Raw genomic sequence first — 12,223 nt, forward strand, 5'->3', positions numbered from 1 at the left:
GGCAGCAAGAAAGAAGTCAAACACCGTGACTTGTTCCTGCACGTATTTTCGAAATAAACTTAGCAGGAAGTACGTGTTTTTGCTAATAACAATAATAAGATGCAAATACATCATGCTGGTTTTTATATACACCGAATGTCGTTATTTTAACCACCTGTGGAGGATTTTCCACTTGGTAACATAGAACGATTGCGCGTTTTTTTCTTTTAATCTGATGGAAACTTCCGTCATTTTCCGTCTTGGGTTACGTCGGTCATCGTTTTACCGCTGACTTTACACGTGTGGAACCCTGACCGATTGCAGCCGCGTCAAAGCGTGAGATAACATTTCGAGCCATTCCGGTAACAACTTTACAATATAAACGACCAGTACTACAAGTATTATTAAGTCTTACATTAATACATATAAGTATATAGTCAAAGTATTATTATTCATCTTCCAAATAGATATGTTTACAGTGTTCAAGAACAGAGAATTATTTTGGAACTATGTAGAAGTTAAGGAAGTCTCGTACTTCAAGAACGTTACGTGATGTCTACTATGCTTCAATAATGATGTAACTAATGCATACTTATATTGTGCCTCGGATCGACTCTGTTACAGAAAGAGGGGAAATTACAGCTATGATTTTTAATATGACAGCTATAGAATTTCTAGTCGTGGAGTCAAGGTTGGGTTTACATAATTTACTTTGAAAGAAACCTCCGGTCACTTCCCGTTTGGCAGGCGGTGATCTTTCTGCCAACCCCACACAGATGAGTGTCACGGGGAGGCCCATAGACGAGTCCATGTAGCAAGACAGAAGAGGGGTGCGGCTCGAAGTAGGAAAAACGATGCTTTAGCTCAATCTAGTGGCAAGATATGGAACAAAATGATAGTTTTATATTTATTTCTGCGTTCTGTGATCAAGTAAACACACGCCTCTTGTTGTTTAATCGTTTAAAAATGCACTTTGAAGATAATTGTGTATTTTTACGTCATTTACTGATCATCAATGGTGCTTTATTACGTTTACTAATTCTGACAGTTTTACCCTCCCTCCCCTAGTCACAAAGTAAATGAGGCCATCAGCAGTTCGGTTCCCATGCCAACCGATCATGACCCATGGTCACAGAGGAGGACCTCGCTAACGTCATCTCTCAGCGGGGCCCAGTCCTGCGCCTGGCAGAAACGTCCCGAGGAGGACATCATGCAAAACTGCAAAGAATCTGCAGGACAAAGAATTATTTTTACAGGTAAGACAGAGCTGTCATTAAGCTTCAATAAAACCATCTTATTAGAAGTAGTTATGGTGGTATAGTAGTAGTATAAAAGCATAAGATGATATTTAACACAACTTCAATCATTTTGGCTGCCTAGACTGTATCAATTTATTAGATCTTATTTGTTAATTCGAGAATGAACAGTTATTTGTCAGCATTTTTTTTTCCAAAACATTCAACCATTTTTTAAGTCTTGATTTTTTTTTTTTTTTTTTGCTGTGCTCAGAAGAACCCTGACGACATTCAAGCTCCTATATAAGTAACTTGTATTAATGGGTGTATTTTTTTTCCTCACATGCTCATTAAGGGCCGGATGGTATCGGTGACTACCGCCCGAGGTTCAATCAGTCCCCTGGGGCCACAAGCGACCTCTCTTACCTGTGGAGGGCAGCCCCGGACGCGCCCCCGCCTTTACCCAAGAATGGCTACGTGGGTGAAGTGGGTTGGTGCTGGCAGTACAATTCAATGTTGAACCACAACACACTACGCAGTGGCATGCAAATTAAGGTAAAGCTTCAGAACACATATATGATCAAAATGATTAATTAAATACTAATTACAATACATAACTCAAATCAATTATATCAAGTTGGCATTATTTTTATTTGTTTACACATGTTGCTAAATTCCTTTTAGAGGGGCATGCTTAATTTTAAGTCTGTCAATGTAAAATATATTTTTAAAAAATCAGTTTTCTTTCAGAAAAGCATCACACGAATGGAAGTAGAGGAGCAAGCAAGCTACAAGTTTTTGCAGCAATCGTAAGTCAACAAAGACCGTGTGTTTATTCGGCCACGGCTGTGCAGAATCACATGACGCATGCCAAATGGTATGGCAGTGTTGAGTGTCTTGTGTTGTTAGCTCAACTCATCCATAATGCAACACTACACTTTGGCATCCACACACGCGCAGAGCATCAGATAAGAATACCGCAGCGGATAACCATGTTTCCTCCTTCAGCGAGATAGTCATTTTTAAGATTTTGCAGTTTTGAAAGAGGTTGGGAGCAATAAATCAAAAGCTTCTTTGCAGTCAAGTGGAGCTGATGGCCTGTCAAAATGGATATTATGATGAATTTTTGTTGTGTATTTATCCTCGAGGGTTTGAAAAGATTTAAAAATGAGGAAAAAGATTAAATCAGACAGCACTATCTGAACATGTTTAATGGAAATTTTAAAATAAGGAAAAACACATTTTTAAAAAATGCTTTCAAAAGAACAATATTCCAATTGAATGGAAACATCTTTGAGAATCATTGTGTTTTTGTTGATTTTTTTTCTTTTGTTTTTATATCCAGATCATATACAAACGGGCCATATAAAAGAGAACATTTTCATTTTATATTTTAAATTCAACATGTAAAATCCCATTTAATCTTTTTTATTTTTATTTTATTTTCCTGATGCCAGAGAGAAGATGACCGCTATGCAGAAAACTCAAAACAGAGACTGGCAGTAAAATGGCAAGCAGGACCAGACACTGGATGATTAAAATTAGATACTACTAATGTTCTTTTCCTTTAACACCAAAATATAGATACATGGCTCAGTTTGATGGCTCCTTTTATGATAAAAGTGTTAATTCAGGACAGAAGGGACTTCTTATGTATATAGAAACATGTCTATTTCTGTGGACATTGTTATAATACTGTATGTACATGTACAACCACATCACGATTGTGTGACGCCTTCAAAATAAAGTTGTGATGGGCTGAAAAACCGCGTAGCTCTTATTTTGATGGACCATACCAAATCTGCTACTTCCGGAGTACTTCCAGAACTTTCCCTCTTCCAGTCACACCGGCCGGCCGCCGTGTAGCTAGCTTAGCATAGGCTAACGGTTCAATAGTGTTTCAAAATGTCTCACCCAGTGCCCACCAACAAGCCGTCCAATCCTGAAAACCCTCGCGTTTTCCTCGACGTTGACATTGGCGGTACTAGAGGTAAGAAGACCCATAAAATTTAATATAAAATGGTAGGAAATATCGTAGTTACCGCTAGCCTTGTTAGCTTAGCTGGCTCGTGCTCTATCGGATAAACTTGTTCATGTTAATGTGCCAAACAGTGTAAACGGATTTATTTTAAATTGAATTAGTGGGCATATCAATGTTTGCATATGGCTTGCATACGGTATGTGTGTAATATTCCACTCCATGCACATGATTTGAATTTGGAGAGGCAGAGTGCGCTCCATTCATTTCCTTCCCGAATGCAGAGCACTGGCGCAAGGTTTCCCAATTCGGTGCGCCTAGTGCGGTTTTTGGTTCACTCTGAATAACTAATTGAACGTCACATTTGAGCAACGCTTGTCAGAGATGGTGTTAAACTGATGTTCAGGTATTAACAAGCACGTATTATTTTATAACTATACACTCCGCAGCTTGTCGAAGGAGGTCAAATACAATCAATGCACTGAAAATATGGCCTCGTACATAAATAATAAAAATGTTTAAATACCTTACAAATGGAGCTCTTGTACTGAAGTGCATGTCTTGTTGTTGTTTTTCCTTAGCTGGCCGAATTGTTTTGGAGCTGTTTGTTGACGTCACTCCCAAGACGGCTGAGAACTTTCGAGCCCTCTGCACTGGAGAAAAAGGCCTGGGGAAAACCACAGGGAAACCTCTGCATTTCAAAGGCTGCCCCTTCCACAGGAGTACGTGGCGTTACCGTGGTCAACATCCTGTCTTGGATTACTGTGCTTTTACTATTGAATTGTAAATTGACTTTTCTCAACAGTTATTAAGAAGTTCATGATCCAGGGAGGTGACTTCTCCAACCAGGACGGCACAGGTGGTGAGAGCATCTACGGGGAGAAGTTTGAGGATGAAAACTTTCACTACAAGGTAATAGAGACAACGCTGGTCTTTGTCCACAAAACCACAACAGTAATTCATCAGATGGAATAAAAGCGGCCTTATTGTGTGCATGTTGTTGTCAGCACGACCAAGTGGGCCTGCTGAGCATGGCCAACGCAGGGCCCAACACCAACGGCTCGCAATTTTTCATCACCACGGTGCCCACGCCACATCTGGATGGCAAGCATGTGGTCTTTGGACAAGTGCTCAAGGGGATGGGAGTGGTTAAAAAGCTCGAGGCGATCGACACCCAAGACAGCGCTCCTCTCAAGGTAAAGGAAGAACAGCGGCGCACCTTTGAGAGTGAGACCATCGCAAAATGTCTGAGGAGCGACCCGTGACTTTTCTTCTTTCAGCCTTGCGTGATTGCTGACTGTGGTGACCACAAGGACGGCGACAGCTGGGGCGTTGCCGCCTGTGACGGCACGGGGGATGCCTACCATGACTTCCCAGAGGACTCAGATGTTGACTTTAAGGATGTACGTCTGCTTTTTTCCCTTATTTTGTCCACACGCACACACTGACTTTTAAAAGTATTAAATTGTTGCACAAGCATGGAGCATATATATGTATGTTAATACCTTAAATGAAAATGGTGCACTTTGCTAATTCAAATTTCCTCAAAATTGATTGTTTTGAACTGTTTTCCACCCACAGGTGGACAAAGTTGTGTCAGTGGCCGAGGACATTAAAAAAGTTGGAAACACCCTTTTTAAGAGTCAAGACTGGAATGCTGCTGTCGACAAATACAGCAAAGCTCTCAGGTTTCTCAAGTTAAATCATCAACCACTTGTATTATGATTCCAGAAGACAACAACATAGCATCTTTTCCCACAGGTATTTGGAAACGTGTGGTGAGCTTTTGGAGGATGAGGGTGAGGAGTCTCCGGCGCAAAAGAAGCTGGTGCCCGCTGTGCTCAGCTGTTACCTCAACACGGCTGCCTGCAAGTTAAAGCTGCAAATGTGGCAGGAGGCCATGGACAGCTGCAACGAGGTTTGGCGTTGACAGACTTAGCCACTAGGTGGTGATACTACGCTATAAGTATGCTCAATCGTCTCAATTTGTCTTTGTAGGCTCTGGAGCTGGACAAAGGCAACACCAAGGCACTTTTCCGCAGGGCTCAGGCCTGGCAGGGTCTCAAAGAGTATAGCCAAGCCATGGTAACATATTTGATAACCTCCAAATTGTCTGGAACCAAATTGGTTTGTCCTAAGACCTCCATTTTATTTGCAGTCTGATCTGAAGACAGCTCAGGGAATAGCGCCAGAAGACAAAGGTGAGTTTTTGTCTTTGTTGACAAACTGCAAAATAAGCATGCCAGATCGAACGCAGCAGTTGGAATAATAATTAGGTCTGCGCCATATTTACACTAAGCCCTCTGATTGACCCTATTTAATGAGCCAGGCACCACTAATTTAACATTTTCAAAGATAGATGGTCTATGCACCTCCTGTGCAGGCCTACCATATTTACAATTCTGACACCCCAAATGCATCATGTTCACTCCATGGTCTGTGCCTCTCTAATGCAGCCGATTCACATTCACACCAGCAAAGTGAAAAATATAGAGCGTGACTACCATCCTCAATTACTCATACTTGTTAACTTTCTCCGGCAGCCATCAGCAATGAGATGAAGCGTGTGCAGCTCCAAGTCCAGCAGGAGAAGGAAAGAGAGAAGAAAATCTACGCCAAAATGTTTGCCTAAATGCTCCCCTTCGTTTAATCCGCCTACTGATGTAACGAAGCCCAAGTCGTTTTTCTATACTGAATGGCAAATGTGGTCACCGTTTTGTCCTTGGAACGAACGTATGACAAGATCCTCAGCGAGCGCACAACAGTCAACTAGTTTATTCACTGATGCGACATTATGTAAAGTACAACAAACTGTACCAGGAATAAATGTTAACTTAACAAAAATGCTATCCGTAAGTCCGTATTTAATATACTTCAAGGCCACTACTATGCAAATATGTTGAAGCCTCATTTTTTTTGTGTGGTAGCGGTAGTGTCACATCATAAATAAAATCCGGGCTCTTTAAACATGATTTGTGTCCATATAGTACATACATAGATACACTACCAGTCAAAAGTTTGACCACACTTGTGATACAATGAGACAGCATATCCAAACTTTGGACAGTATAAAAGCAACGAGGCACATTTTTACTGGCGAGAGGCCCTGAATATTCTTTCGGTCGTGGTTCAAGTTTACCGTATTTTCCTGAAACGGTGACCGGGCCAGTGTTTACATTCCATTGTAGGCCGGTCCACCTCCACCCTCGGGAACCACCCAGTTGATGTTCTGGCTGGGGTCCTTGATGTCGCACGTCTTACAGTGTACACAGTTCTGAGCGTTGATCTGCAGCCGCATGCCGTCGCCTGATTCCACGGGAACGTACTCATACACGCCTGAGAAAAACGTGGAATGCAAAGTATGGGATCAGGACATGTATTGTAACTATAAGATCTAATTTACCACATTCAAAGTATACATGTCTGTGCACCTTGAATATTTAATGGTCTTTGCGCTTCTCACTCGGACCCCATGTTATTTCAGGGTCTGAGCGCAGGATATTTATTTACCTGCCGGGCAGAAGCGTTGTTCAGGCCCGTCATAGATGGCGAGGTTCCTGTCGACAGGCACGTTGTCGTCCATGAGGGTAAGGTGCGCGGGCTGGTCCCCCTCGTGGTTGGTGCCGCTGAGCGCCACGGAAGAAAGCAGGTCAAAGCTGATCTTCCCATCAGGCTTGGGGTACTCGATGGGTGTGCAGTCTTTGGCTGGCTTCAGCTGGTCGGCGTCGCGGCCTGACGCGCACCCAAACCAGATAAGGCGATTCTGATAAGACGAGGCCGAACCATATTTCGGCAAATAGTGACTCACCGCAGTGTTTGAGTGTCCATGGCTCTTTGCCCCTCAGGATCCAGTAGAAGAGTCCTGTGTAGACCATGCCGCCATACAGGCCAAAGTAGTTGTGGAAGGACGGACGGATGTTCCTAACGGCGTGGAGCTCCTTCCACACCCACGATGCTTTCAGGGCCTCGGCGTATTCGGGAACATGCAGACCTAAAGGACCAAATTTCGAGCCGCTGAAGAGTTTGTGCACTACTAATGTAACGTTTACATCTCATGATCCTTGCACCATCTAACACACATCACAATTTGGTTTGCAACTCCTCAAATGTAGCACGGTGTACTGACATGAGCTTCAAATGGCCGGTGAACGTTCAATGTATCATATTAATAATATTCAACGGCCAGTACATCAAATGTACCTCTTTAACGGACTGTGCACCGCTATTGTATTTTGTACCTGCGGTCTCCGACCTGCCGTTTTCAGCCGCTGCCACCAATTGTGGGAAAATAGTCTCCGCTGCCAGCATGCCGCTCTTCATGGCCGTATGCGTTCCTTTGATCTTTGGCACGTTCATAAAGCCGGGGCTGCAGCCGATCAGTAGGCCGCCCGGGAACGTCAGCTTGGGGACAGACTGCGCCGATCCCAGACAGGGCAGACAACAATAGTTTTAGTTTTCCTAAATTACCTGAGGGCAGTTCGTAATGTTGAAGTTTGATGACATGACAAAATATAACACAAAAACAGTTTGTTCACCATTTTGCAAATCAAGCCCACAATCCTTCAAAGATAATCTTGTCCTCAGGTCAGGCAGTTTCACTGATTAACGTTGAAGTTAGTTTAGTAAGCCCCTACATGAATTTTCCCAATCAACACAAAAATGTACTGTCGATCTTAATGGGATGTGGAAAAAGGCTTCAGGCCTGCAATTGAACCGCTATTTGGTGTGAAGAGGCCATTTTGGGCAAATTCCAGCACTTGTTCTTTAACAAATTCAACGAAAGAATTCAAAAAATGAGCCACGACTCGAAGCAATTATCTTAGACTGTTTTGCACCAAGGTCGTCCAACATGGTTACCGCGGCAACAGTTGAAGATCATTTTGAATTAGAGCAATGAGAAAGTTTATGATCAGTCTTGTGTGTCGGTGAATTTCTTCTATAGCTCAAACCTTACCTGGAAGCCACCCTCGTTCAGGGCGCGGGCTCCATACGCGATCCTGTTGCCTCCCTCCAGTGTGGGGGCGACAAAAGGATGATGCTTCCACCGCTGGAACTCCCGGAAGGGGCTCAGGTAAGGGTTGGAGTAGTCCAGACCCACCTGTGTGCAACCATCATGACCATTTAACAGGGATTGTTTGACTTCAGAATTTTTTTTTACACCAATTCCAACTCACCACAAAGCCCAGAGCCACCAGGGGCTCTCCTTCGTTGAGGTGATACAGGAAGGATCCGCCGTACGTGTTCCTGTTGAGAGGCCAGCCCACCGAATGCTCCACTCGGCCCGGACGCCACTTCTTCTCGTCGATGCTCCACACCTCAAATCAATGCAAATAATCATCATGCAAAAGATTCAGAAGCGGTCCCCGCAATTTAAACTAAACTGTGAATGGCAGTTACCGCATGCATGAGATTATTACACTACGTGACCTTCGAGCCGCCGAGATGTCGGTTACCTCCTTGAGACCGATGGCGTACGTCTGCGGCTCGCAGTTTTCCCGCAGGTTGAAGCGCTTGTAGAGCTGCTTGGCGAGATGGCCGTGACATCCTTCTCCAAACAACGTCACCTTCGCGTGGAGCTCCATCCCCCGCTCAAAGATGTCCTGGACACAGACGCTCATTGGCCGCAAATTCCTTACATAGCCAATAGAATTTGGCGTGTGCTTGTAGGGTACCTTCGGTGAGCCGTCTTTGGCGATGCCGACGTCGTTGGTGGCTACTCCTTTGACGCTTCCGTCTTCGTGGAACAAAACCTTCACAGCACAAGAGACACAAAGTGAACAAATATACAGACAAAACAGGATGACATGATATAAAACGGATTGCTATATTTCATTCAAAATGTCAAAAGCGTCACCTCGGAGGCGGCATAACCGGGATACAACTCCACCCCGAGCTCCTCGGCCTGCTCGCCCAGCCAGCGGACAAAGTTGCCCAGTCGCACTATGTAGTTGCCATGATTCCTCATGGGCAGACCTGTCTCACACACACACACACACACACACACCAATCCATTTAGACTCTTATCGTGACACAATTGATACAGAGCATATATGCCACCGACCAACAGTACCTGGCAACATGGGCACGGGGATCCTGTGCTTCTCTGTCAAAATGCTGAAGATATCCTCCGTCACTGGCGTGTTGAGCGGAGCCTGAGGCAAGAAAGAGAGGAGACACACTCTTCATTTTAAAATGATGATCATATGCAAGGACAGGCACGGCTCCAAGTCAATACACAAGTGAGGAAACATTCATTCAGTTAATTTTTGGGGCGGATTTAACTCAAGGATGGCCACCACCAGATAGACAGAAACCTTATTTTACAATATGTTGGCGAAAAGTACAAAATGACGCTATAAAAATGTTACAATAGAGGTACTATTTTAATTCATGCTTTCATCTCATTCATTAGCAACTAGCTTTAGTTCTTCAAAACAGGCTTTCAAGCAGGGTTACAAACTAAGGTTCAGTTTAGAAAACGGGCTTTCAAGACTGTTCTCAAATAAGCGACTTGTGATTTGCGCAAGCAGACTTCCAATGGCAGCAGAGGTGTTTCCAATCAAACCTGGAAAAGCCTCCGATGCTTCAAGCTGCAAGAAAGAGTAAAGTCGGCGTCAGAAGCTCACCCCTCGTTCCTTCCAATCCGGAAAGAGTTCGTGGAGTGCGCTGGGCTCCAGGCAGGCCCCCGACAGCGTGTGCGCCCCCATTTGAGACGCCTTCTCCACCAGGCACACGCGCAGCTCCTTCTCCTGCTCGTTAGCCAGCTGCTTGAGGCGAATGGCGGCCGACAGACCGGCGGGACCCCCTCCCACGATCACCACGTCTGCCTCGTCCGCGAACCTTTCCATTTCCACGCCTGAGGAGAACCCACTTGTCACTGACGGCTCTCGCATCGCATAGGCAGAATGACTGACAGCTCATTACACTGGCTTCACCGCGGGCTTATGTTAAATAACTCAACAATATGGACTGGGATAAACCTGGGACATCTACAAAGCTCAGGAAACGTTTTGGAATAAAATAGTCTTTCCAGTCACCTCCCTTACACAGTGCCCTATTAGCACCCTGTGTTAAGATTTTATTGTAGAACTATACAGAAACCTGTAGAAATGGTTCACAGAATCAAGCTCCTCCTATGGCCATTTTTGTCCACAGACCTCGAGCTTGCTGTGGAGGAATGAAAAAGTGGATACACCCCCCCCCACACACACACACACACACACACACCTTTTTTGTGCGATATTACTTTTGGAAAAATAAGTATAGAGCGCAGTGTGTATTGACAGAGTAACTGCAACTTCCACCCCACCAGCAATTCATTCTTTAACCACAACACACACGTTGATGGACCCAGCCTCCGCTGTACACACTTCTCACAGGACCCATACAAAGTAACTGACCTTCCCATCTTGGATCTTTGTCCCGAGGGTGTACGGTATAGTGTGTTGTGATGCGAGGCGCAGACGCCGAGGAGCAGCTCCGTCTGTGTAATGTCGCGTAGAGCTGAGGTGACGTGTGCTCTCCCTGCACCGTCTTCAAAGCCCTGATACACCTGTGGGCTGTAGGAAGAGGACAACAGTTAAGAGCACATCGAGCTGCTTGCCAATTGGACCAAGGGTAGCCGTTTTATGATCAAGGGTCATTTTTTAAGTCGGAAAGTCCTCTGAGGGCATTGCATCAAAAAAAATGTATGACGCAGGTATTCAATAACAATGAATTCCAAAACAGATCTTCGATTATTATACATGATTGTGTGATAAAATACTAGCCCGTTGGCCCGACCTCCTGAGCAAGAGCATTCCCCCCCACACACACATACAGACATACACACACACAAACACTCTCAAACGATTGTTGATGATAGGGCATGAAGATATTGCAAGGGATCCGGCAAAGTGTGAGTTAGGAAAATATTTTTGGGGCTGTAGAGATCACTCCGTGGACCAAGCATCACAGTGTAGTATGCTATGGAGGTTCTTTCTAACATTTTGATCAAATTGGGAAAAAGTCTCACAGGTTAAATATTAACTTTGGACTTGAGTTAAATAAAAAAAAACGTGATTGTGAACGTGTTTACAACACTGAGCACAAAGTCGTAAATTTAAAAATATAGGAATGACCAATACTGTATGACTTGACATACGACTTGCTTGAAAATTAGCGGAAGCGCCCCCCCCCCCCCCCTCACTTGTTTACCTTTTACTAGTAACATGGGACCTGCTAGAAAATAAACAAGTTGCACTTGGAAATATGCGAGTTACTTTCTATCTTTAGATAACACATCCCATAACCTCAAGCAATGCATTTGATAACTGAGCAGGTGCAACATTGGAAAACACAAACTTTGAACTGGCCTATTATTTTTGGTTAAAAATGTTTTACAAACCCCTCCCAACAAGCAAATTATTTTATTGTTGACATACCATATTAAAAGGCAACAACGAGTATACGTGATATACGTAAGCAAAGTTGATGACCCATATTCCAAATGAACTTTACCCTACATTTTAGCATGGTGCTAAAATACATGCTAATGCTAGCACATACTGCAGCATTTCTGTGCGCGTCACACACAAGGACATAACTTCAAATAAATATTATTACATATAAGAGAGCGATTTAATTTTCTAAAACATGGCTTCGTTTCACGTCTCTGTGAATTAGCAAAGGATTTAATAAGTTTGCAGCTAGCCCGACGTACCTTTACTCGAGTATCTGCTAGCTGGGAACATCTCGCCACAGCTGGTGACTTTCTGCTAGTGTTTTCTCTTCGAGGACACTAGAAGCTTCTGTTGTCCCGTAGTGACCGACAAGTAAATTAAGTAAGCAGGTACGACTGACACGTTTCAACCTTAACGATTGCTTGTCTCATAATACTGCCATTGGGGAGGAGTGGGGGCACGACGCGAATGAACCGCGCATGCGCACATCTATAACTTTACGAAACAGAACCTGCTTGAACCGACTTGTGGGGTCCTCCACGTCAGTGTCCACCGTAGATTTGATTTGAGAAAATCATCCTGTATTCTGA

General features: G+C 44.0%; 3 protein-coding genes across 4 annotated transcripts; 2 read left to right on the forward strand and 1 right to left on the reverse strand.

The window, feature by feature from the left end:
* The first annotated feature begins 221 nt into the window (after positions 1–221).
* Positions 222–2,980, forward strand: LOC125991284 (protein SPMIP2). 2 transcript variants are annotated; one of them, XM_049759098.2, is made up of 6 exons: positions 295–341; positions 727–821; positions 1,048–1,235; positions 1,570–1,769; positions 1,965–2,023; positions 2,672–2,980. In XM_049759098.2, the coding sequence occupies exons 3-6, from the start codon at positions 1,085–1,087 to the stop codon at positions 2,718–2,720; spliced, it is 459 nt and encodes a 152-aa protein (XP_049615055.1). In that variant the 5' UTR covers positions 295–341; positions 727–821; positions 1,048–1,084; the 3' UTR covers positions 2,721–2,980. The 2 variants fall into 2 exon arrangements, with proteins under 2 accessions (XP_049615064.1, XP_049615055.1); XM_049759107.2 differs by lacking the exon at positions 727–821 and having other exon boundaries at positions 222–341.
* A 43-nt stretch (positions 2,981–3,023) lies between these two features.
* Positions 3,024–6,164, forward strand: ppid (peptidylprolyl isomerase D). Its single transcript, XM_049759060.1, has 10 exons — positions 3,024–3,204; positions 3,774–3,914; positions 3,998–4,104; positions 4,200–4,388; positions 4,473–4,595; positions 4,774–4,880; positions 4,954–5,110; positions 5,191–5,277; positions 5,351–5,393; positions 5,736–6,164. The coding sequence occupies exons 1-10, from the start codon at positions 3,120–3,122 to the stop codon at positions 5,822–5,824; spliced, it is 1,128 nt and encodes a 375-aa protein (XP_049615017.1). The 5' UTR covers positions 3,024–3,119; the 3' UTR covers positions 5,825–6,164.
* Positions 5,953–12,114, reverse strand: etfdh (electron transfer flavoprotein dehydrogenase). The gene is made up of 13 exons (XM_049759047.2): positions 11,894–12,114; positions 10,593–10,751; positions 9,819–10,048; positions 9,263–9,344; positions 9,047–9,165; positions 8,865–8,942; positions 8,646–8,792; positions 8,367–8,507; positions 8,147–8,290; positions 7,431–7,605; positions 7,001–7,183; positions 6,703–6,924; positions 5,953–6,528 (listed from the first exon to the last, which is right to left on the reverse strand). The coding sequence occupies exons 1-13, from the start codon at positions 11,922–11,924 to the stop codon at positions 6,365–6,367; spliced, it is 1,875 nt and encodes a 624-aa protein (XP_049615004.1). The 5' UTR covers positions 11,925–12,114; the 3' UTR covers positions 5,953–6,364.
* Between the last annotated feature and the right edge of the window lie 109 nt (positions 12,115–12,223).

The sequence above is a fragment of the Syngnathus scovelli genome, chromosome 1 (assembly GCF_024217435.2).
Source record: "Syngnathus scovelli strain Florida chromosome 1, RoL_Ssco_1.2, whole genome shotgun sequence".
NCBI classification, from domain to species: Eukaryota; Metazoa; Chordata; class Actinopteri; order Syngnathiformes; family Syngnathidae; genus Syngnathus; species Syngnathus scovelli.